General features: G+C 48.6%; 1 protein-coding gene across 5 annotated transcripts in view; it reads left to right on the forward strand.

Annotated features, from left to right (window-relative positions):
• PDE2A (phosphodiesterase 2A) overlaps positions 1-26,546 on the forward strand; it is a 394,356-nt gene that overhangs the window by 91,466 nt on the left and 276,344 nt on the right. For 3 of the 5 annotated variants that reach the window (XM_082219118.1, XM_082219113.1, XM_082219115.1), the window contains exon 2: positions 20,638-20,701. In XM_082219118.1, coding sequence (XP_082075244.1) covers positions 20,638-20,701 — 64 coding nt within the window. Of the gene's footprint in view, positions 1-20,132; positions 20,175-20,365; positions 20,407-20,637; positions 20,702-26,546 lie in introns of those variants that run through there. The other 2 variants (XM_082219116.1, XM_082219114.1) reach the window with 2 other exon arrangements.

Here is a 26,546-nt window from a genome sequence, read left to right on the forward strand (position 1 = left end):
GAGAAAAAGAGATGGGACAGAAAGGCAATGGAGAAATGGAAATAAATCGGAAATAGACGAGTTCCAGAGGGCTTTGCTAGCAATGGTTGTAGAAGGCACAGATCCTTGCAGGCAGCTCAGGGAGAGGGGGGGTGTGAAATGGGGGCTCCACTTCACCAAAGGCCGAATGGGATGGATTTCCAACCCCAACCATTGGCCTGAACTACCTTGCAGGGTTGTTGTGAGGAAAGCAGGGAGGGAGGGACAGAAATGCAATAGTAAAGCAAATTTGCAAACCACATTTGCAGAAATGTCGACCCCCCTCCTTTCTTTTTTTGCAATATCTGAGTGCAGTAACAACCTCAATGGGCGCTATCAGAGTGTGGGCTCCAGCACTTGGCATCCCTGGGCAATGGGAATCGGAGGTGGGGAGAGCGCTGCTCTTGGGCTCAGATTCCTAGCAGGGCATCTGGCTGGCCACTGTGAGAATGGAGTCCTGGACTCGGATGTGCCCAGGACTTTCCTCCTTCTGTTCACAAGAAAGACAATTGGGCAACAATTGCCTGCTCAAGTTTTTCCGCCTGCCAGCTGTTTTCAGAGGCATAAAGTAACAGTGAGGCAGCACAAAATATTTGACTGGCTCACCAGCTAACAATCTCCCTGTCTTTAGTTTTTTGAGCTGCCCTGGTACCCAGCCCTGATTTTGGACAACAGCCCTACCACCCGCTCCCTTGCACCCCCTTCAGCACAGCTGGATCCAGGATGTACTATATCTCTGGACCCCAAAGAGCTTTTTAATTCTTTTTAATTTTTCTTTTTGCAAACGGGGGGTGGGACTCTAATTTTAGCACAGAACGGATTGACTCACCGCTGACAATGAACACTCCCACACTGGGAAGGATAGCTTTCCTTTTCAGGGTGAGTAACACTGCTCCACACACCTGCCAGCTCTGGGAAAATCCAGAAAGGAGGGGCGGGGGCTCTAGGGCTTTCTTGCCTGATCTTCCAACACCCCCCACCCTCCCCACAAGTGCAAGGCAAACAAAACATCACAGGCAGTTAAAGACAGTCAGGCCAGCCTTGAAGGGTCAGACTGGGGTAAAATGGGGTGGAGAGAGCTGGCGTTTATTGGGACGGGGGTTGGTTTGGATGACCTTTGGAGTCCCCCTCCAACTCCACAGTTCTATGATTCAAAGAAAAGGGAGCCCAGCGGAGCAGCCTCTGTTGTCAAGGTGGGCCCGTCTATGCCATTTCATTTATTTGTTTCACTGGATTTATACTCCGCTTGATGGTAAACAAACAAACAAGCCTATGAGACTCTCAATCTCTGGGTTGTGGGTTCGAGCCCGACATTGGGCAAAAGATTCATGCATTGTTTGGGGTTGGGCTAGAGGACCCTTAGGGGTCCCTCACAACTCTGCAATTCTATCACACTAATAAATTATCAAGGGGGGGGGGAGAATTGGCAACAAATAATTTATGTCTTTGTTGGTAATAGTTGAACAATACCTGGTTGGGGGGGGCAGGTTTCCTACCCTCCCTTTTTGCACATGTTGGTTTTGCTGTGAGCATTAAGAGGTTCTGCGCATGCTCTCTTGATTAATAATGTTGTATGCGCTCCAATGGGACGCGGGTGGCGCTGTGGGTTAAACCACTGAGCCTAGGGCTTGCCGATCAGAAGGTCGGCGGTTCAAATCCCTGCGACAGGGTGAGCTCCCGTTGCTCGGTCCCTGCTCCTGCCAACATAGCAGTTCGAAAGAACATCAAAAGTGCAAGTAGATAAATAGGTACCACTCCGGCGGGAAGGTAAACGGCGTTTCTGTGCGCTGCTCTGGTTCGCCAGAAGCGGCTTAGTCATGCTGGCCACATGACCCGGAAGCTGTACGCCAGCTCCCTCGGTCAATAAAGCGAGATGAGAGCCGCAGCCCCAGAGTCGTCCACGACTGGACCTAATGGTCAGGGGTCCCTTTACCTTTACGCACTCCAATATTTGAGTGGTGAGAGATTCCAGCTCTTACCCAAGTTTGGTTTCCCTGGAATGAAGGTCTAGTGCTTTGGGGGCGTATGATTTGCACATATATAGGATGGAAGGGCTCACGGCATTAACATCCCAGAAAATCTTGCTTCTCTGTTAGATATTGTTTTGTGGCGGGGGGGGGGGATCCCTCTGAAGCTTTGGTGTCAGCAGAGAGAGAAAGTCCGGCCTCTCTGCCTTTCCACCTTTCAGCCCCCCGGCCAAGATGAAGCGCACTCACTCCGGAGATTGTACTTGCAAGAAGATGCTGTCTCCAGCCAGGTGGGAAGGAAGGCCGCCCCCCCCCCCCCGAGAGCATCCTCTCCCAGCTGTCTCTATGGCAACCTCTTCAGTCGTACAGAGGGGGGTACTTAACTGGGCCAGCTAGGAAAAAGAAAATGGTTTGACTAGTTCAGTTTCTCCTATAGACCCCCATGTGGTAGAGGCATGTGTGGGACCCATAGGCACAATCCAAACCAACCTCCCATCAAAATGCTTCAGGATTTTTTTGGGAAATGTACCGTATATCTAAACGTCTTTTTAAATTCATTATAGATCAATTCCCAAAATGTTTTTACTTTGTCACACGCCCACCACATATGGTGAAAGTCTCCGTCCCAGCAGCACGATTCTTGCACCCTTACTTCCTTAAATGCTGTTCTGTTGGGCCGGGAGCTGATGGGAGTTCTAGTTTGAAATGACTGCAGAGCACAAGGTTGGGTACTGCAGAGCAAAACCTCTGGAGGGGGTGTGTGATTTTGATGAGAGTGCGAAAATCAACAGAGGGAGCAGAGTTCATATATATATATATATATATATATATATATATATACACACACACATATCGTATTTTTCGCTCTATAACACGCACCCGACCATAACACACACGTAGTTTTTAGAGGAGGAAAATCCGTAGGCATGCCACCGTAGGCATTCCTTCCATAACACGCACAGACATTTCCCCTTACTTTCTAGGAGGAAAAAAGTGAGTGTTATGGTGCAAAAAATACGGTACATATATTCAGCTTTACTGGGTTCTAGTTCTAGTCTTCAAAAGCAGAGGCATCACCTTGCCGACAAAGGTCCGTATAGTTAAAGCTCTGGTTTTCCCAGTAGTGATGTATGGAAGTGAGAGCTGGACCATAAAGAAGGCTGATCGCCGAAGAATGGATGCTTTTGAATTCTGGTGCTGGAGGAGACTCTTGAGAGTCCCATGGACTGCAAGAAGATCAAACCTCTCCATTCTGAAGGAAATCAGCCCTGAGTGCTCCCTGGAAGGACAGATCCTGAAGCTGAGGCTCCACTACTTTGGCCACCTCATGAGAAGAGAAGACTCCCTGGAAAAGACCCTGATGTTGGGAAAGATGGAGGGCACAAGGAGAAGGGGACGATGGAGGACAAGATGGTGGGACAGTGTTCTCGAAGCTACCAGCATGAGTTTGACCAAACTGTGGGAGGCAGTGGAAGACTGGAGGGCCTGGCATGCTCTGGTCCATGGGGTCGTGAAGAGTTGGGCACAACTAAACAACAACAATGAATTTGGTGAAAGGCTCCATCTGAGCTTCCCTTGCCTAAGCCAGCCGTGTCCATTTGTGACGACAGAGTGACTAACCATCCTTGAAAGCTAATTAGAGCCGACTGAACGTTTGACCTCACTCTGCTTTCCCCTTTCCTTGGCAACGATCTGAGCCAGAGAATGGGGGGGGGAAAAGGGAGAAAAAGGAGTTCAGTTATGAAATTGCCACTTGTGGAGATGAAAGTCAACGCGTGAGAGAGGATAATGAGCCACAAAGCATTGTAGAAAAGCAACGCCACGCAGGCGGTAGTTATGGGTTTTGTAGGCTGTGTGTGTGTGTGTGTGTGTGTGTGTGTGTGTGTTTTAAAAAGAAGCACACAGCAACCCAAATTAATGGGAACATGAATGCCACCTGAAGGATGAGAAGTTGTTTTCAAGGGAGCTCAGCGCCCAGAGAGAAGATGGGCAATTTGATGCTGATTTAGGGGGGCTCTGCGGGACCCCAGATTCTGGTCCGCAGCCAAAGCCTTTCCTGCCAGGGTTCAAGAGACAACCAGTTTGAAAACACTCCTGGGAGAGTCTGGTTGTTGGCAAAAAGAGAGATGACTGAAAGAGGCAGCTCATTAACAGGAACAGGAGCCGAGGGTGGGAGGAAGGAAGGAAGGAAGGAGGTAGGAGCCTCACCTCCTCCCAACAGCCACTAGAGGGCAGCTGTGTTCCCTAGAATCACAAAAACTGTAGATCCAGAGAGTTGAAAGGGACCCCCAAGGGCCATCTAGTCCTACCCCCCAAAATGCAGGAACCGCAGCTCAGGGATCCCTGGCGGGTGGGCATCAAATCTCTACTTAAGGGCCTCCAGTGAAGGAGAGCCCACACAACCTCCCTGGGGAGACCGTTTCTCTGTCCAGCAGCTCTTACTGCCAGAAGGTTCAACCTCCAATGGCAGAACAGACCAGATGGCCATCTTCAAATATCCCAAGGGTTGCTGCATGGAAGATGGAGCAAGCTTGTTTTCTCCCACTCTGGATGGCAGAACTCGAACCCATGGCTTCGAGTTGCAAGAAAGGAGATTCGAACTAAACACACAGAAGGAACTTTCTGATGGCAAGAGCTCTTCGACGGTGGAACCCTTGGAAGGTTGTGGTCTCTCCTTGGACCTTTTTAACAGAGGCTGGGTGGCCATCCGTCATGGATGCTTCAGCGGAGATTCCTGGGTTGGTATGGATGACCCTTGGGGGTCCCTTCCAACTCTGATTCTAGGAGTTTGAGGGAGGGAGTTGCTCTTCTGGTCCTTTTTTATGCCCTTCCTGACTAGTTTTGTGCTTGCTGCTTGTTAGTCTTCTGGCTTGAGGAAGGCTTGCTTCTGCCACAAGGGGGCGCTCTGGGACAGCTCAGAGCACCAGGCAGGTAGAAGATGGATCTATCTTCTGGGTAAACTGCACTCCTAGTTTCTGCTAGTTTCCCTGTGCAAAAGTTAGGGTTTGGTTTGCATCAGGACATCACAGGTTGCCTTCTGCTGTGTCAGACCCTGGGACCAATGAGCCGGGCATCGCTACTCTTCCAGGCTTTCCAATATTGGATCTTTTCTCAGTCCTGCTGTAGTTTGAACCAGGGACCTTCTGCATCCAAAGCAGCTGTTCTGCCATTGAGCTACAGGCGCTTGTCCCCATCTTCTTCCTCGTTAACTTCTAAAAGGGGAGGGGAGGATGTGGTAGCAGAGCTTCAGGAACTCTTTCTGCCAACAGCGCAAGAGCAATAGAAGAGGCCAACTAGATGCATATTTTCTGCAAGCCTGCAAGCAGGATTCGAACACAAGATCAACTCTCCCCTTCTGTGGCTTCCAGAAAAAGGAATTCCGAAGCATTCCTACCTTCAGCTGTAGAGGCAGGGCAGAGATATCTTAGTAGCCTTTGATAGCCCTCTCCTCCTCCATGAATTTTCCCGGACTTCTTTTAAAGCCACCCAGGTTGGTTATGCACCACGGCTTCCTGTGGGAGGGAGTTCCATAGTCTATCCATGCAGTTTTTGTTTTTTTAAATGACACTACTTAAAATTGCCATTTATTTCCGATTGTGTTTCTGCATTTACTGCATCTACAGATAAATAGAAATCCCTCTCTGGCTAGAATGTACTTTGCAGTTTTAAAACCATCCGTTTCCTCTCTCTTTTCAATGACATTCACAAGTCATGAAATCCAGAAGCCTGGGCAGCAACTGCTTCGAGGAAGAACCACTTCTGGTGTGAGGTGCTGTGCAAGTCAGACCACTGCTTAGTCCACTTCGGCAAGATCAGGGCCTCCCCCTGAGGTCTAAGAGTCCAGACAGGTTCATACAGGAGAATATGGTCTTTCAGATAGACTGGGTCTAAACTGTATTGGGCTTTACAGGTCATAACCAGCACTTTGAACTGTGCCCAGAAACAGGTTGGAAGCCAGTGTTGCAACAAGGCTGTCAACAAGGGAGCGGCCGCTGAGACCATATACCACCGGTCCTGAAAGACCTCCATTGGCTCCCAGGATGTTTCCGAGCACAATACAAAGTGTTGTTGCTGACCTTTAAAGCCCAGTAGACCTGAAGGAGTGTCTCCATCCCCATTGTCCAGCCTGGACACTGAGGTCCAGTGCCGAGGCCTTCTGGTGGCTCCCTCATTGCGAGGTTACAGGGAAGCAGGCAAAGGGCCTTCTCGGCAGTGGCCCCCACCCTGTGGAACACTCTCCCATCAGATGTCAAAGAAATAAACAACTATCTGACTTTTAGAAGAGATCTGAAGGCAGCCCTGTTTAGGGAAGTTTTTAATGACTGGTGCTTTAATGTATTTTTAATATTTTGTTGGAAGCCGCCCAGAGTGGCTGGGGAAACCCAGCCAGATGGGCGGGGTATAAGTAATATATTATTATTATTTTATTTATTAATATCATCATCATCTGCTCCCTGTAACCCTAAAGCTTTCCTGCCCCAGAAGCTGAAGAATCAGTAGTCTGACTTAGTAGAAGGCAGCTCCCCACATCCCTATGATTGTGCAATGCAACCGCTTGGAGCAGCCCAGCATCCCATAGAATTGTAGCGTTGGGAGGGACCCCGAGGGTCATCTAGTCCAACCCCCCTGCAATGCAGCGATCTCAACTCAAGCATCTGAGCCAGATGGCCACCCAAGCTCTGCTTAAAAACCTCCAAGGATAGAGAGTTGGCCACCTTCTGAGAAAGCCTATTCCACTGCCAAACAGCTCCTGGTCTCAGAAAGTTCTTCCTAGTGTTTAGTCACTCTCCTTTCACGTTTGGTTTGGATCCTGCCCTCTGGAGTGACAGAAAGCATGTGACAGCCCGTATTGCCTCTCAGCCTCCTCTTTTCCAGGCTAGACACACCCAGATCCTTCAACTGCTCCTCATAAAGCAAGGCCACCTTAAGCATATCCGGCGCTGTGGTTCAAAGATCCCTCTGGCGCCCCCAACCCTTCCCAGAGTTGTCAACCTTTCCCCAAGCATCTGTGGGGATCGCTCTCCTCCTGCGGAGGCTTGGGAAGGAAGCTGCATGCCCGCCAGTCATACGGTTGACGGGGCGCAGCTGGTTGGTGTGCAGGGAAAGGGGAGGCCGCCGGCAAAGCTGCGCAGCTTCCCCCCTCGCTGGGGTGCCCCTGAAAGGCCAGCGCCCTGGCGCAACACGCCAGTAAGCCCGATGGGAAAGACGGCTCTGGTATCCAGACCCTGAGTCATCTTGGTCACCCTCCTCTGCACATGTTCCAGTTGGTCAAATTGTGGTGCCCAGAACTGGACATGGTTTTCCAGGTGTGGTCTGACTGAGGCAGGAGAGAGAGAGAGAGAGAGAGAGAGAGAGAGAGAGAGAGAGACTATGATGGTCTTCAAATAAAAACGTCTTGGAGGTCCCAGGCCACAGGGAGGTTAGGCTGGCCTCGACCAGAGCCAGGGCTTTTCTGGCCGTGGCCCCGATCTGGTAGAACGATCTGTCACAAGAGACTAGGGCCCTGTGGGACTTGGCATCTTTCCACAGGGCCTGCAAGATGGAGCTGTTCCACCAGGCCTTTGGCCAGGGCACAGCCTGACTCCCTCCTTAATCCTCATAGAACTCTAGCCCAATAGTTGCCATTAATTTGATTCTGAATTGATTTTAGATTGTATCTCAATTAATTGACTGTGGTTTTATGTAAACTGGGCTATCTTTACTGTTGTTAGCTTCTCTGAGCCCGGCTTTAGCTGGGGAGGGCGGGATATTCATTAATAATAATAATAATATTCCCTTGATCTGGACACTCAACTTCTGTTGATGCAACCTAGAATAGGACTCATGTCAAGTTTGTGGTCTACTGAGACCCTCTCGATTCTTTTCATGGCTATCAAGCTGGGCAACTTCCCATCTTCTATTTGTGCATCTGGTTCTTCCTGTGTGAGTGCAGGACTTGTCCCTGTTGGCAGATCAGGGAGGGAGAAGTTGCTGAAGAGCGAGCAGGAGAACGAGATCTCCCTGGCTCTGCTTTTGCACTTTGGCCTCGGGTCTTGTCCTCTTGGACCACACGGATGATCCACACGCCGGAGCCTCTGTGCGACGCAGTCATTTCCATAACAAGCATGCAGGATCCCTGGGACGCCGTCATGTGGGCAGATAAGCATGCAAATCGAGTTGATGTGCAGCAGCTGCTTTGCACACATGGCCTTGTCCCTGGAAGACTGTGAGCGTGTGTCTCACAGGTGAGATATTGGCAAAGCGGAAGAGAGACGGTGTTTTCGATGAGCCAGAGTGAGCTTGGGCTGAGTGCTGCGCCTAGGCCTCAAGTGCCACAGTTCAGTGCTGGGAGATACGAACAGGAGGACTCCTGAGCATGAGCAGAGTGTTCATTCCTCTGTTATTCAGTATACCTGAAGGAGCGTCTCCACCCCCATCATTCAGCCCGGACACTGAGGTCCAGCACTGAGGGCCTTCTGGCGCTTCCCTCTCTGCGAGAAGTGAGGTTACAGGGAACCAGGCAGAGGGCCTTCTCGGTAGTGGCGCCCGCCCTGTGGAACACCCTCCCACCAGATGTCAAGGAAATAAACAACTCTGGGTGGTTCCCAACAGAATATTAAAACACTATAAAACATCAAACATTAAAAACTTCCCTAAACAGGACTGCCTTCAGATGTCTTCTAAATCTGGAGGCAGTCCTGTTTAGGGAAGTTTTTAATGTTTGATGTTTTATCGTGTTTTAATATTCTGTTGGGAACCACCCAGAGTGGCTGGGGAGGCCCGGCCAGATGGGTGAGGTATAAGTCATAAATTATTATTATTACTACTACTACTACTGCTACTACTACTACTACTACTACTATTAGACTGGAAAGGAAAAGTCTTTGGAACAGGGTGTTGATGTAGCATAAGACATTTTGGGAGGGAGGTGAAAGCAACAGGGGTTTGAGGGAATATTGGTGTAATTTTATACAGTACTGGAAGTAAATGGCAAACCATCGTAGGAACCTAGGAAGCCATGTGGATGTTCCTCAGAGCAGTGTTTCCCAACCTTTTTTGGGCAAAGGCACACTTGTTTCATGAAAAAAATCTCGAGGCACACCACCATGCCAGATGGGGAAAGGTCACTTTTTACTTATGTAAAAAAAATAAAAAAATAGTAACAGCATAGAAGGTAATGGTTAGGCTAGCATCCCTCTTCCAAATATGCTAGGTTTTTATTTGCAGGGACTGTTCTACATGGGAAAGCATTCAGCACTGTCATTCTCCCATCTGCCATCTGAATTGGTACTATTCTGGGTCAACTTACTCTGCTGCATGTGTAGATGAAAATGGCACCAAGTGTGGGGGAGGGGGCAGAACAGGTTTCAGATACAGGTTATTAAGCATACACGTACTTCAGATTGAACTGGTTGCTTGCTTTGCAAGTTTTCATTTCCCAAATGACTGCCTTGGCAAGCGCAATACCTACCAGGCTCAACGGCGGTCTCGCGCTGCCGCTTCCCGCGCTCTCAAGGACCCGGGAGGAGGAAGGCGTGAAGGGAATCCCGAAGGCGCGAAAACCTCGCGCATGCCCAGTAGGCCGGCCAAAGCGAGCGGCGCTGGGATGTGGGAGGGAGGGAGCTCGCCGCCCCGCGTGTGCCTATGTGGGGCACGTTACAGCCCCGTGACGTCAGCGCCACGCAGGCAGCCAGGCAGGCAGACGGCGAGAGCCCCGTGCTGGGCGGCCTCTCCTCACCGCCGCCGCCCCTCGCCTCCCTCCCACGGCACACCAGGCAACGTCTCGCGGCACACTAGTGTGCCGCGGAACACCGGTTGGGACACACTGCCTCAGAGAGAGAGAGAATGCAGGAAGATATGGTCTGAAAGTTAATGAATGGAATGCCTTCCCCCAGGACTCCACTAAACATTCCTCAAGTCACCCCAGGGTGCTACGGCACACTGGTTGAAAACCAATGAGCTATGAGAACCAACACCACACCCTATATCAGAGGTTCTTAACCTGTGGGTCCCCAGATGTTGTTGGACTACAACTCCCATCATCCCTGAGCTCTGGCCTTGCTAGCTAGGGGTGATGGGAGTTGTAGTCCAACAACATCTGGGGACCCACCGGTTGAGAAAGGCTGCCCTATATCAATATTGCAGGTGCGGCTCTTAGTACCACAACACAGACAGATAGGCAGGGTATGAACTAAAACATCATTATTATTTATTGATTTATTTATTAATTCCTGAAGTGTGATTTTCCAGCATTTTGGAGCTTGAGTAAACATGGAAAACTATGAGAACACACCTGACCCCTAGGCTTTTTGTTGATTGAATTTATATTGTATCATGAATAGATGCTTACGGGTCTCCCACTAGTGTTCCAAGTGCTTTTTCTCAGTTTGGTTTCCTTGGAATGAAAGTCACTAGAGACTGTGGTGTCTTTAGGATATGTGGGTTTCTTTATATACAACTTGAGCACAGGGTGGAGGGGTCACGCCATTAACACCCCAACAGATCTTGCTTTGGTTTCAAGGGGAGCCCCCAAGCCTAGTTTATGCTCAGCAGGGATCAAGTTATATTTCTGTCTCTCTCCAGTATCCAGCTTTGGGCTCACATACACTCAATACCTCTGGCTATTTTTCTTCTACCTACTAACCTGGTGAAATGGGTGGAAAAAGGACCCACCCATTTGTTTCTGTGGCAACAGAGCAACTTCTTTGGAGATGCTAATTTGCGGTACTTAACTACCTTGACAAAGGAACTGGTTTGGAAAGCTTCCTCATTCATTATGTTGTTGTTGTTTAGTCATTTAGTTGTGCCCAACTCTTTGTGACCCCCTGGACCAGAGCATGCCAGGCACTCCTGTCTTCCACTGCCTCCCACAGTTTGCTCAAACACATGTTGGTATCTTCGAGAACACTGTCCAACCATCTCGTCCTCTGTCGTCCCCTTCTCCTTGTGCCCTCCATCTTTCCCAACATCAGGGTTTTTTCCAGGGAGTCTTCTCTTCTCATGAGGTGGCCAAAGTACTGGAGCCTCAGCTTCAGGATCTGTCCTTCCAGGGAGAACTCAGGGCTGATTTCCTTCAGAATGGAGAGGTTTGATCTTCTTGCAGTCCATGGGACTCTCCAGAGTCTCCTCCAGCACCAGAATTCAAAAGCATCAATTCTTCGGCGATCAGCCTTCTTTATGGTCCAGGTTAAGAACTTAATTCGTTCTGGAGGTCCGTTCTTAACCTGAAACTGTTCTTAACCTGAGGTACCATTTTAGCTGATGGGGCCTCCTGCTGCCCCCGCGTCACTTCTGGCAATTTCTGTTCTCATCCTGAAGCAAAGATCTTAACCCGAGGTACTATTTCTGGGTTAGTGGAGTCTGTAACCTGAAGTGTCTGTAACCCGAGGTACCACTGTACTGGGGAAACCAGAGCTTTAACTATATGGACCTTCATCAGCTTCAGGACCTGTCATTCATTCTACCCTCATGCATATGTAAAAAAATATGTTGTAAAGTCTTCTGTGTGTCTAAGGTTTGGGCACATGCTGTTGGAAGATTTAGGGCACGTAAAAGAAAGTCCTCCTTCATGCAGGGATTCGTTAACCTATGGAACTCACTCCCACAGGAGGCAGTGGTGGCCATTAGCTTGGATGACTTGAAGAGAGGATTCAGCAAATTCACAAAAGAGGAGAGAGCTGTTGATGGCTATTAGCCACAGCGGCTTTGCTCTCTGCATCCATAGTTAGAGGCAGCAGTGATTCTGAATGCCAGTGGATGAAAACCACAGGAAGGGGAGAGGACTCTTGCGGTTGGATCCTGCTTAAAGCATCTGGTTGGCCACCATGAGAAGAGGATGCTGGACGAGATGGACCACTGGCCTGATCCAGCACACTTTCCCTGTGTTCTGATCTCTCTCTGCCTCTCCCGTGCCCTAAGGAAGTCAGACTATCCTCGCCAGGGCCTTCTCGGTGATGGCTCCGACCTGGTGGAATGCTCTGTCATGGGAGACCAGGGCCCTGCAGGGTTTAACCTCCTTCCATTGGGCCTGTAAGACAGAGCTATTCCGCCTGGCCTTTCATTTGAATTCAGCCTGATCTTTTATTTCCCTTCCCTTCCCTCACCTGCTCTGAGACCCCAACAGCTAATTCTCCCCTGGTCTCCTCGCTGGCCCAAGTAGGACCAATTCAGCCAGCTAGCCCTGGGGATTATCTACCGGTAACTGATTTTTGAATTTTATTATTATTTGTGTTTTTATACTGTATTTTATGCTGCTTTTATAATTAAGTGCTTTAAAGTGTTTTAAATTTGTTGTTAGCCGCCCTGAGCCTGGTTTTTGAACCGGGAAGGGTGGGGTATAAATAAAAATGTATTATTATTATTATTATTATTATTATTATTATTATTATTATTATTGCATATTAACCTTGCTTAGGGTAGCAATCACTTGCCAAACATCCCCGCTCAAAGCAAATAATGAAAGGAAGCGTGGATCTTGGCCCAGGTGGCCGGGCTGACAAATGCAGTTAGCGTTTGCGAGAGGCTCGACGGCCAACCAATAACTCTGAAATGAAATGGAAGCTCGGCCTCATATTATCAGGCCCCCTCGGCGAGACTCCCTGCAGAGTTTGACAAATTTGTTTGCTGCGTAGGAAAAGAACGCAAACCCGGGACTCTGGGCTCATTTGTAGCATTTAATCTTGATTAAACTGGATTACCTGTGTGCTCAGGGTGATTCGTTTTGTATTGTCTCGATTCAATGAATAACAAACAAAATGGAGAGGAAAATTCACCATTTGAACCCAAGGCGAGATGGACTATTCCAGAGGGGTTGTGTGTGCTGTTTTGCAAAGAGTTTGGCCGCATCAACTTCATTTATTGATCGGGTCTCGCCAGCGGTGCAGGGCGTTTCTCTACTAGCTGATTTGCATGATTAAAAGGGATCCCGCTCACGGGCGGAGTGGACATGGCTGTCATCTTGTCCCCAGTACCTGAGGATGATTCCCCCTGTCCATTTCACATCCTTGCTTCCTGCTTTTGAAAAAGAATTATTTATTTGCAATCCCCAAGGCTCAGAGGGGCAGCAATAATTTAAATGCGAGGTGACCGGTTAAGATTGGTTTTGATCCTTTTGTGCGTAATCTTCACAAAATGAAAATGTCGGAACTAGAGCCCGGCTGATGTGGTGCCCCGCCTCGTAATCCCCACTGCGCAGAGGACTGCTTCATAGAAACATAGAACTGTAGAGTTGAAAGGGGTTCCAGGGGTCATCCAGACCAACCCCCTGCAATGCTTGTTGCGCTATGATGAGGCAAAGGAACTCTGCACGTGATTTTGTCACCCTCTTCCTTCATTAGTGAAGCTCCTGGGGGGAAGCAGGTTCAAGTCCCCACTGGGTGACCTCAGGCCAGATATTTACCCCCCAAGGGCCTCCTTAATTGCCTTTCCCCCTAAACTAAAACTCCCCAAGTGCTGTAACTGTTCCACCCTCTTTTCCAGCGACACAATATCCTTTTCTGAGGCAAGTCAACCAGAATTGTACGCAACATTCCAAGTATGCTATCATCATAGATTTGCATTCTATGATGTACAAGTTTCAGATTCAGATTCAGGATACAGCTCATGTATCCTGGCTAGTCAAGAATGCGGGTGGTGCTGTGGTCTAAACCACTGAGCCTAGAGCTTGCCAGTCGGAAGGTTGGCGGTTCGAACATAGCTGTCAACCTTCCCTTTTTTTTTGCTGGAAATTCTTATTCCAGTGCCGTTTCCCACTGCTTCCCGCTGCTATCCCGGATTGTTAGATATCCAGGGGCGCCGACTTATAAAAAATATTGGGGGGGCCCATACCGGGGTCCTGCCGCTGGTTCGCTCGGGTAGCCGGGAGAACGCAGTTCGAGGTGGCGGTGTTGGGGAGAGACCCTCGCTCAGGGCGCCACTAGACTTGCCGGCCGGCGGCCTATCTGGGGGGTTTTGGAGCGTATTTCGGCGGAGCGATTGGGGAGGAGGGGGCTTGTTGCCGGATTCTTCAGCTGGGCCGGAGATCCGCTGCTGGGGGGGTCCCTGGGCCGAGTTGTGAGCCCGGCCTGCTGAAGGGAGATCCAGCCGATTGCGCGACGGGGACGGCCGGGGCTCTCCGGCTAGGGCGCGCGGCTGGCTGGCTGGCGAGGGAGCAGGTGGGGAGGAGGCGGGGGTCCTCACTCTCTTAGGAAACGCACCCACGCGCCCGATTGCCACGAAGTCCGAAGGGTGCGTGTGTGGAATTAAAAAGCAAAAACGAGATACGGGCAGGGCAGGCAAAGAGTTTTCTGCAAGAGGATGGAGGGCAGGTTGAAGAGAAAATCACTCAGGATGAGACAGTCAAATCAGCCATGATAAAATGGGCTCAGGATATTGGGTATAACATCATGTTTGAGGACTGGGAAAGGTTATGGACCACCGGTATGAAATTCACGGCATGTAATGCCTTGAAGGAAAATATTATGAAAATGATTTATAGGTGGTACATGACCCCAGTCAAGCTTGCAAAAATATATCACCTGTCTGATAATAAATGTTGGAAATGTAAGGAGGCTGAAGGGACATTCTTTCACCTCTGGTGGACTTGTCCAAAAGTTAAGGCCTTCTGGGAATTGATCTATAATGAGTTAAAAAAGGTATTTAAGTATACCTTTCCCAAGAAACCAGAGGCCTTCCTCTTGGGCATTGTTGGCCAGAAAGTGTTAAAGAAGGATAGAACTTTCTTTATGTATGCAACTACAGCAGCAAGAATACTTATCGCAAAATATTGGAAGACACAAGATTTGCCCACACTGGAAGAGTGGCAGACGCAATTGATGAACTACATGGAACTGGCTGAAATGACTGGCAGAATCCGAGATTTGGGAGAAGAAACAACGGAAGAGGACTGGAAAAAATTTAAGGACTATTTACAAAAACAATATAAGTTGTATGAATGTTAAAAATTTACACGATTCGGAAACTATAGCTTCAGCAATTAGATTTGGGAAACAGGAAATTATATTTTAAGAAAAGGTCAAAATCTAAGGTAATACTATGTTTAATTTAAGATATAAGTAACTGATGAAAAGTATGTTAAATTTAGAGGTATAGTATTTGAAAAGTACAAAATAAGGTACGAAACAAGGTAATAATTTGCTGATATCTTTATTATAAAGAATGCAGGGTAAGGGAGATGCGAGGAAGTCCAGTTAGTTATATAAAAAATGTGTTGAATGGTTGGTTTTCTTTTCTTCTTTTTTTTCTTTTTCTTGTTCTTTTACTTTTTTCTTCAGTGTATGTTTCTAACTTTGTATTTGAAAACTTAATAAAATATTTATAAAAAAAGAAGAAGAGAAAATCCTTTCGCTTTTCTGGGGCTCAGGGAAGTCTCAGAGCCGGAGGTTGGGGAAGGGACCCCCTTTGCTCTGCCCTCTTCTCCCGTCTTAGATTCGCATGGGGGTCCCCGCCCGAGCTTGCCTGGCCACCGGGCCACACAAGGGCCGCGCTCTACGCGGCGCACCTTGCTAGCCGCGCAGCTGTCCTCCGCAGCTGCGGAGTGGCCTTGCACCAGTGCCCAGCCCCTCTGGGCGCCCGCTGCGCTGCCAATGACAAGCGGGCGACGTCGCGGGCGGGGAAGGCGTCGCTTTCTTTCCCGATCCTGCATCCTCCCAGTCTTCCAGCCCTTTTTTGGGTTGGAAGCTCGTCTCGTTCGCCCTTCTCCTTTCTTCACCCTGCGCGCAATTTTCCTCCCTCGTCTCCCTCCCCATTTCTCCTTCCTTCCTTCCTGACTGACTGACTGACTGACTGACGGGCTTGGGCTCGGGCTCAGGCTCGGGCTCGGGCTCCGGGTCGGGCTCAGGCTCAGGCTCGGGCTCCGGGTCGGGCTCGGGCTCGGGCTCAGGCTCGGGCTCGGGCAGCCACAGCGTCGGCGGTGTTGGCGATCGGCGGCGCGGGGGAATGGCCCTTCCGGGGGAGCCGGCGCTGCTCAATGGGGTTGCCAAGGAGACAGGCCGGCCGCCCACCTCCTCCGGCCCGGCGCCCCTCGCCGCGCGGGTGCCCGTTATCGAGCTGGTGCCCGCCGGGCGCCCTATAAAAGCCGCGGACGCGCCCACCGCCGCCCGAGATTATTGGGGGGGCTGAGCCCCCCCAAACGAATTTTTGAGGGGGCTCGGGCCCCCTCAAGCCCCATGGAGTCGGCGCCTATGTAGATATCCCATAGACTGTCCCTGGGACAGGTGAGGCTGCTGATCCCTTATTTTCAAATCTGAAAGTTGACAGCTATGGGTTTGAATCCCAATGACGGGGTAAGCTCCCATTGCTCTGTCCCAGCTCCTGCCAAACTAGCAGTTCAAAAGCACGAAGTGCAAGTAGATAAATAGGTATTGTCTGTGGTGTGGAGAAAGGGAACAGAGGAATTCTCCTCGCTCATAAAACTAGAATTCAGGGCCATCCAATGAAGCTGAATGTTGGAAAGTTCAGGGCGGATAAAAGAATGTGCATTGTTAGCCTACGGAACTCACTTCCACAGGAGGCAGCGATCAACACCAACTTGGATGGCTTTAAAGGTGGAGTGGAAAATTCATGGAGGAGAAGGCCATAAATGGCTACTGGGCAATGATGGCTTTGCTCTGCCTCCACAGATGGAGGGAAAAATGCTTCTGGATAGCAGTTGCTGGAAACCACAAGAGGGGAAGGTTGCTGTTGTGCTGTGGTTCATCTTGCAGATTTCCCGCTAGGGTACCTGGCCTGGCTTAATCTGAGAACAGGATTCTGGACTAGATGGGGTATTGGTCTGATCCAGCTACAGGGTGGTTCATATGTGCTTAATCGTAGGTGCCAGTGCCCTGGGTGCCTGAGCACCCACAAAATTTCCTATGAAGGGGCCAGGCACCTACAAATTTCAGGAACTAGGGCCATGCATGTTGCAGGGCACCCACAGTCAGAAGGCCAAGCTGTTCCTAATAGTAATTGTATTTGTTCTGGATATATGATAACTGACAGGCTCATATAGCTGGAAACCAATTGTTTGGTGATGGAACCTGGAATAAGAATTGAGTATAAAGACACCAGAAAAGACTGAGGCATCATATCTTGAATTATTATATGTTTGAGTCTCTCTCTCTCTCTCTCTCTCTCTCTCTCTCTCTCTCTCCCCCCCCCCCAATTCTCATTAGCTTTCTTAACTTTACCAGCTTGGTCATTATTTCCACTTTCCAAATTCCATCCATCAACTTCCAGAGCTCTCCTCTTTAGCTTTTAATTCCAGCCAAGCTACGTTTGATCCTCAGCACATTTAGAAATAATTCTGCTTAAGATGCGGTTTCTGTTGGTTTAAATAGTTTTTTTTGGGCCACAGCTGCTCTGCATGTCAGAGGACCCAGGTTGTGAACCTGGGCTTTCGGTGAAAAGGACCAGGTTTTTTCACGTGATGGGGATAAAGTACTTTGTTCGCAGGGGATCTGCAGAGAATGCGTCTGCCGTTCAGAACAGGCAATGCTGAGCTAGAACTGGACAGCTTGGTATGTTCAGTTTCAGATGCAATAGCTCTAAGACTAAGCCCAACATACTCTTCTTACAGTGGCCAGACAGGATTTGAGCAGAGAAGCACACTGCCGTCCTGTGGTTTCCAGTAACATTGCTTCCTCTGACCCTGGATGCAGTCCACAGCCATCAAGGCCAATGAATTTGCCTAATCCTCTTTTCAAGACATCGTTTAAAGACAAGAGTGCCATATAGTTTAACTACGTGCTGCATGGAGAAATCCTTTTAAAAAACCAAACTGTCCTGAATCCTCTAACATTCAGCTCCACATGCTCTAATATTGGACTGCAACCTATGCACAAAACTATTGGACTGTGTGGAACTTCCTTCTAAGAACACATGGGAAACATGCATGTTGTTAGTTTTAGAGTCAAATGGTTTATTATTTCATCTCAGGCCTCCTCCCTTGACATGTTTGTTCCCCGCTCATCTTATTTGCCTGCAGAAGGCATTGTGCATTACTTAGACTATGCCCAGCTTTTATCGAGCATATGTTCTGATTTGCTTACAGGGTGGTTAAACAATGATCATTCATCCTACAATCATCCTGATTTGCTTGCGGTGTGTTTACACATCTTCCCTGTTGAATGACTAGGCCAGTTATCTGTTGGAGTTCCTTAGTATGCGAGTAAGCGTTGTATGGTTAGTAGACTTTGCCTGTTGCAAACACACACACACACACAGAGAGAGAGAGAGGAGAGAGAGATTTGTTGTCCAAAAAAATAACAAATTAATTTATTATAGGAAGTACGTTTAACTTGGTTATAAATGATACCTAGTTCTAGCCTAAACAGCTACTCTAGAGAAGGCAAAGGCAATCAGGCCAATGGAACCTTTTGTGTGTTCCTGTCAAATTCATGTATACCTTTAAACCTTATAGACAATAACGCAGAGTTCCCAAACTTGGGTCTCCAACAGTTTATGGATTACAATTCCCATCATTCCTGACCACTAGTCCTACTAGTTAGGGATGATGTGAGTTGGTCCAGAAACAGCTGGAGACCCCCTTTAAAAGTTTCTTTCCAAAGTCCCCCTCTTCCCCTAGCATGGAAAAAGGCCATGCTTGATAAGTTAAACATGGTTTACCTACAAACTCCAAAGGTCAGATTCATGTGCTTTTCCACACAGCATTCAGAAAAAGTTGCACAGGCAGTAAAACTTTGTTTAGGTACAAAGTGATGAAAGTTCTTAATTTATTGGTATAGGAACTCAGGAGTGGCTTCTGAGTGCATGCAGTTGAGCTGGAGCAACCACCTCAAACCTCTTCTTCACTGGAGCTGTGAGCTAGCTAACCATTGCAAAAAAACACACCACCCCTCTCAGGTTTACACATACTAAATTAAATTTGAACTTCTACGGGGAAAGAGGAGAGCGCTTTCTTTGAATTGCTGCTGGTTCCTTCTGGCTTACTACTTCATTTCTGTAAGATTAAGTCTGAAGTGAGGATGGCGCAGCCTTAATTTAGGGAAGATGGCGTCTTATCATTGCAGTTCCTGAATCATAAATTGACCTTAAAAGCAATCTTCCATTTCCATTTGAGGCCTGGTTCCTGCCTACAGGAGTCTGATAACTAGATCTTCCTGGCAGAGGCAAGGATTAGCACTCTGATCTTTTCTGGAACTGTTAGGCGGTCCAGAAGCTAGTTGTTCTCTGCAGGTCATGTATGAGATAAGAGCTTGTACCAGGGTCGGAGATCGGCTGCACTGACGCCATGATCCACAGAAATAAACCATGTGAAAAGTCTAGACTAGCACCTGCCGTTACATCTCTTCCTGAACACCATTTCCCCATCAAGGAAATCCAAAACCACACGTTCACAAAATCCTTTCGGGAACGGTTTATTCACTTCTTTTCTGTTCCACTGCACAGCCTTCCCCTAACCTGGTGCCCACATTGTGTGATAAACTACAACTCCCACACCAATGGGAGCATGGCCAAGCTGGCGGGGGGGGGGGAGTGATGGGAATTGTGGGCCAAAACATCTGGAGTGGAGGGTGGTCAGATGTTGCCAAAGGCAGCACACAAACACAAAGGACTCTGCTGGAAGGACTGCCTCCCAGTCTCTATTTTGCTTGGACTGAATATTCTTAGTTCATTTATGTAAGCCCTGTCCCCACCAAAAAAATAAATAAATCCTGGCTGTGCCCATAGTCCTAGACCTCTGGGAGGGGATGTGGGGATCCTAAACGGCCTCAGTCCAGTATACCTGAAGGAGCATCTCCACCCCCATTGTTCTGCCCGGACACTGAGGTCCAGCGCTGAGGGCCTTCTGGCGGTTCCCTCCCTGCGAGAAGTGAGGCTACAGGGAACCAGGCAGAGGGCCTTCTCGGTGGTGGCCCCCACCCTGTGGAATGCCCTCCCACCAGATGTCAAAGAAAACAACAACAACCAGACTTTTAGAAGACATCTGAAGGCAGCCCTGTTTCGGGGAGCTTTTAATGTTTGATGCATTACTGTATTTAAATATTTTGTTGGGAGCCTTCCAGAGTGGCTGGGGAAGAACAGCCAGAAGGGCGGGGGATAATTATTATTATTATTATTATTATTATTATTATTATTATTATTAGAGGGTGCCATTGTTCAAAACCTGAAAAGTTGCATGCAGTTAAAGAGACACTGGGTGCTTCTGGGGGGGGGGGTTGTCAAAATAAAATAAAAAGCTGTGTAAGAATCACTGCTTATGAGCGATCGGTAAGAAAGCCATGGTGTAAAAAAAGGAAATAAGCAACGGGACTTCTACAGCAGCAGGCGCTGAGGTCTGGGGGATGGAGGCAGCCCCTCTCTCTGTCTCTCCAGGTTTTTAGGACCCGGGGAAGCCCCTGGGCTCCGCTGCTTCTTGCATCAAGCCTGCGAAGTCTTCCTCTTCGCTTCTGCCTCTGCTTGGCAGCGAGAGAGCGATGCCCAGCCGCGCTCCCGGGAGCAGGTGTGCATGACAAGCCAAGTGTGTGTGACAGAGGCAGGCCGGCCACCGGGAGGGGGGACGGGCGCGCTCTAGCTCTGTGTCTCTCTCTGTCTGTCTCTCGCTTGCAAAAGTCTCCCGGCTCCAGCGGCGGCCGCGCTCGGTCCTCAGCCGGCTGCTTCTGCAAGCCCGGCGGGGCAGCAGGATGGTCCTGATCCTGCCGCACATTCTCATTGCTGCCCTTCACTTTTTCAGACGGGGCCAGCAGGTCTTCCTGAAGGCGGAGGAGGCGGCGGCCAGAGGCTCGGACACGCTACAGGTAGGTCGCTCTTTTCGGTTCCCCCTTTTTTCCCGGGGGTGGGGGTGACGGGGGCCCCCAGGGTGGTCCCCAAAGGTGGTGACTCTCTTCGCCTGCTCGGGATGTCCGTCCATGTTCTCGCGGCGCTCTGTGCGTGGCCCGGTGAACTCTTGACTGCGGTTGAGGAACTCTTGTTGGCGATCGGCCAAGTTGGTTTCCCCACGACCCCCCAAAATTAACTTGTTTTACTCTGTTCTAAACATAGCTGTCAACTTTTCCCTTTCCTTGCGAGGAATCCTATTCGGAACAAGGGAATGTCCCTTTCGAAAGCCACTTCCATCCTTCCTTCCATCCAGCAACTCGCGGCTAACTTTGCAAATGACTTTGGGATGTCTCAAAATATATTCCAAAGCATCTTAGCACTTTGACACTCTCTGGGATTCCTTTGCTGGGGAGGGGGGGCTCCCTTCCAACTCTTTGATTCTTCGTAAGCGGACATGGCGCAAGCCCAGTGAAGGTCATGCGTGGCATAAACAGAAGACTACTTTTCTGAAGGCGATCCTTTGATCCCATCCCTAGTAGATCATTTCGTAGCTGGCTGGGACAAAGGGTGGCGCTTGTTAACGCGGCCCCCAAAGCAGGGTTCGTCCAGAGGCACTGCGAAGCTTTTACAGTTTTGTTGTCCCGCTAGCATGTCAGCGCCCAAAGATTTGTTCTCTACTAAGCATGGGAAAAGACCTAGGATTGCTGGTGCTTCCATCTCTGCCCGACTGAGTTTTGAGTAGGGGGAGTGCGCTCTCTTGCTATTCCAGAAGCGACCAAGTCCTTTTTGTAATTGACCAACAACATCCCCTCTCCTTCCTTCCTTCCTTCCTTCCTTCCTTCCTTCCTTCCTTCCTTCCTCCCTCCCTCCCTCCCTCCCTCCCTCCCTCTGTTGGCTAAAACACCTTTTATTCACACTATTTATCCTTTCCCTCTCCTTTATGTCTTCTCCTTCCCTCCCTCCCTCTCCTCTTATTGGACAGTCCATGGGGCTCCGTCGCCTCTTCTCCTCGCCTGATTTTCCTCGGTTTGAGTTTGTCAATGGAGGAGCTCTTTGCGCCCCGGGCAGTACCACCCCGTGCGTGCCCCCCCTCTTTTCGCGGGGCACCGAGGCTGCCAGCTACGACCCTCGCGGCAGCTCGGCAGGGCCCGGGAGGCGCGTGGCGCGCTCCTGCCAGCCGCAGGCAGAGCGGGCTCGCTGCAATGCAGGCGTGCTCTGCACGGCACCGCTCCTGCGAGCAGAGCAGAGGCCCTGGAAGTCTCTGAAAGTTGCTGGCTGCTGTTGGCAAGCAGAGAAGCAGCTTCGGAGCGTTGGCTTGGCGTCTGCATCTCCCTCTCCTCCTCTGCAAGCACCCAGAGGACTCTGCAGGCCACCTTATTTGGGGAGTGAAAACACCCCCACACCCCATTCTTCCATTTCCAGGCACCTGCTTCTCTGCCCGCCAGCACCCCAAAGCTGTGCGCATGATGGGTGGCAAATTATTATTATTATTATTATTATTATTATTATTATTATTATTATTATTATTATTATATCCCTCCTTTCCTCCTCCAAGGAGCTCAAGGTAGTGTACACGGTTCTCTCCCTTCCTCATTTAGTTCCCACAACGACCCTGCAAGGTATGTTAGGCTGAGAGGCAGGGACAAGATAGCTCAACCGGTACAGCACAAGATCCCTTAATCTCAGGGTTGTGTGTTCAAGTCCCACGTTGGGCAAAGTATTTCAGGGGGTTGACCCTAGATGACCCTTGTGCGTCCCAACTCTACAATTCTGTGATTCTATCACTGGCCCCCAAGGTCACGCCCAGGAAACTTCATGACCAAGCGGGGATTTGAACCCTGGTTTCCCAAGTCATAATCTGACGCTCTAACCATTATGCCACACTGGCTCTCCATGGGCAGCTCTGGGTCTTTTGAAACCTGCAGGATGGTTCCTGGGGTGAATCGTCAAATTCTGTGATTCTGCATTGCTGGTGCAAAACTTTGGCCTTTCTTGAAATCTGTTTGTGCCCTGGGCAGGGAGTTGGCCATTGGGTCAGTAGTTGTTAATTCTTATGGATAAGCTAACATCATCCTAAAGAGAGAACCCCATATTGGAAAGAGAAACACCGCTTTCTGTATGGTGTGGTTTAATTTTATTAAAGTTTATTCAATATTTTATTGAAGATGGCTTCCGTGCACTAGCTTCTCACGGGACTCTGTGGAAGAACACTTTGTGTTGATTTCTTCTTGCTGTGTGGCGGCACTTTGCGTCTTGATTCCAATGTACTATTTTTTAACACCATCTCTGTGCTTGGGGGAAGGGAGTGGACTGGCAATAATGTCGTTATTATGTTCTTAGTTCTGTTATATCTGAATATCAATGAAATACAGGGTTTTCTTGTTTTTTTTAAAAAAGGAATCAGAACTGGACCCTTGGACCTGCGGGCTAGTGCATGGAAGTTTATTTTGGGTAGGATTCCAGCCAGAATGCAAAGGCGTTGAGTCTTCAACATCTGCCGGCAGAAGAGTTCTAGGAATCAAAAGCCATGCCTGCTTCTCATAGAATTGTAGAGTTGGAAGGGACCTAAAGGCTGTGGGAATGTTCAGGGATGCAGAAGAGGATATATTGTCTGAATATAGCCTTTCCAACTTGTGTTAACAAGTTCACAATTTAGCAGAGTAACACCCCCATTTTTAAGCTTGCAGCGGATGCATTTGCTGAGGCTCGCTAAAGCCTCTATAATAACTGTTCTGGTATTTCCCCCTTATTCCCTCATAAAAAGATAAGACATGATACAGTCTTCTTTAAAGTATAAAAAGGTTTACTCACACACCATTCTGTTCACAATAGGATCCCAGAAGGCAGACTTAGCTTAGATAAGTAACATACACCTGGAAACTATCACATAAGAAGACCGTCCCTTTGTCCTCTCTTGGCTGGAAGGCAAGAGAGCATCTTAGGCTAAGCAGATGTTGCTTCTTCGACGAATGGAGTCAGAGAGAGATGGCGGCCTCCGCTCAGGTATTTTGTTACCTGCACAGGTGAGGCCATGCCCACCTCTGGTCACGTGTAGAGGAAGTCGGTCCCAGCCCAGAAGGAAACAGGAAGTTTACCTGCTGGCTGGACAAACATTCCTCCTCATGTGTAAACATGTTCACTCTAGGAATGTTGTACTTGACTGCTCTTGTGTTTCACATCCCACATAGACTCATCTAGTCCAACCCCCTGTGATGCAGACAGCGGCAACCAAGATGCTTGAGGGCTTGGCAGGTCCCACTTGCAAGCTTCCCACAGGCATCGGGATGGCCACAGTGAGGACTATTTGGCTGGTCCAGTGTCTCCAGGAAGCCCACAAGCAATAAACAACTCCTTGCCCTCTAACAGGTGGTATTCTGTGAAAGATTCCCCCTGACTCTGGGGATTCTACAGAGCTATAATGGATGATTACCACTGATATTCTCCTCCTCCTTTTCTCCATGAATTGGTGTAACAAACATCCTTTCCCTACCTCCTCAGCTAGCAGCCCTTGTCTCGCCTTGTGCTTCTGAATTCCATAGATTATTTCATTTTATATATATATATACATTTTTATTGATTTTTTAACATATCAGTTCCAACAGTCATACAACATATCTTCTCATCTTATACAATATTTTAGACTTCCGTCAACACCTCTGATGATTTTCCTTCCATTCTTTGTCACTTATTCTGCATTTCTTAATTTCTAGATTACATTTAATTATCCTTAACTAATAATTCTCTTCATAGTCTTTCTTGCAGTATTTCAAATAATCCACCTTACAAAACTTCTTGCAGTCCTGCTAGCGTAATCTGTCCATCACAATTACTTTTCAAATAATTCATATATTTACTCCAGTCTTCTAAGAATCTCTGATCCCACATGTTTCGAATTCTTCCTGTTAATTTAATTTATCTAATTCTGCATAGTCCATCAACTTCATCCTCCATTCTTCTTTCATGGTAGTTCTTCTTGCTTCCATTTTTGTGCCAATAATATTCTTGCTGCTGTCATTGCATATAAAAACAACTTACAATCCTGTCTATTAATATCTCCTACAATGCCAAGTAAAAATGATTTTGGTTTCTTAATAAATATATATTTCAGCATCTTTTTCATCTCATTATATATCATTTCCCAGAAGTTTTTCCATAGATTAATTCAATGTTACATGAAGTCCCCATCAATGATATTGGGTAAACAAAGACCTAGAACACTTTTGTCTACTTTAGATCTCTTGTTGCTGAGCATCTCCTGAACTAGACCTTGTGACCACCAGCCAACTCAGTCCCTGTGATTTCTCCCTTCTGTGCTGCACATTTGCCTAGCACTTTTGAAAACATCTTTGCCCCCCATAGAATTGCAGAGTTGCAGGGGGACCCCGTGGGTCATCTAGTCCAGCCCCCTACAACACAGCTAAAGAACCCCTGGCAGGTTGCCGTCCAACCTCTGCTCAGAAACTTCGGACGAAGGAGAATCCACCTTCTGAGAGAGTCTGCTGCACTGTCAAACAGCTCTCGCCCTCAGAAAGTTCTTCCCAATGTTGAGTCAGAATCTCCTTTCTGTCATTTGAATTAATTGGTCCAAATCCTCCCTTCCGGAGTAGCTGAAAACAGGCTTGCTCCATCTTCCACGCGACAGCTCTTCAGATGGCTATCATATCTCCTCTCAGCCTCCTCTTTCACAGGCTAAATATTCCCAGTTCCCTCCGCCAATTCCTCGTAAGGCTCAGTTTCCAGACCATTTTCGATCCTGATCTCCCTCCTGGGCACACCTTCCAGCTTGTCAATATTTTCTGAAAACATTCCGTGCTCGTAGCCTTTCCGTGCCGCAGAACTGGGTCTGGACTTTGTGTCCCCTTCGCGTGGAGCGAGACACCCCAGCTCTGCACCTCATCAATTCGTCCAGATGGCAACCGTTTGGCTTGAGGTTCTGAGGACGTTTGCATCAGCCTCAAATCGTGGGACTTGTCGTCCTCCGCTGGCTCATCTCCAAAGAGGAGATAATGATGTTCAGAAGGATTATTTGCCAGTGGAATAGACTGGCCTTGATAGCATCGAGGGGTACCTTGTCTGGAAGCAGGGGACATTCAGCGATGGTTTTTAAACATTCATTGGAGGCTTTTAAAGAGAGGTTGGGTACCCACCTCTCAAGTATACTACTCCTACTAACAACAACAGCAATAGAATCCTGGAGTTGAAAGAGATCCTGAGGGTCATCTAGTCCAACCCCCTGCAGTGCAGGATAGATAGATAGATGATAGATAGATAGATAGATAGATAGATGATAGATAGATAGATAGATAGATAGATAGATAGATAGATAGATATAGATAATCAATCTGTACCCCACCCATCTTACTGGGTTTCCCCAGCCACTCTGGGTGACTTCCAACATAATATAAAAACACAACTAAACACCAAGCATTCAAAACTCCCTGATACAGGGCTGCCTTCATGTAATTGGTTATCTCCTTGTCATCTGATGGGAGGGCGTTCCATAGGGCAGGCGCCACCACCGAGAAGGCCCTCTGCCTGGTTCCTTGTAGCTTCACTTCTCGAAGTGAGGGAACCGCCAGAAGGCCCTCGGTGCCGGACCTCAGTGTCCGGGCTGAACGATGGAGGTGGAGATGTTTCTTCAGGTATACAGGATACTTTAGCTGTGATCCCGCCCTTGCAAGGACTAGATGACTTTTGGGGTCCCCTCCAGTTGTAGAATTCCATGGTTCTTTGTTCCAGATCATTCTGCATGTATGCAGTGCTCATTCTTCCTCCTAAGGCATCGGAGCAGGCTGCAACATTATAGCACAACATTAAGAAGAG

The sequence above is a fragment of the Podarcis vaucheri genome (genome assembly GCF_965113315.1).
Source record: "Podarcis vaucheri genome assembly, chromosome: 4".
Classification (NCBI taxonomy): Eukaryota; Metazoa; Chordata; class Lepidosauria; order Squamata; family Lacertidae; genus Podarcis; species Podarcis vaucheri.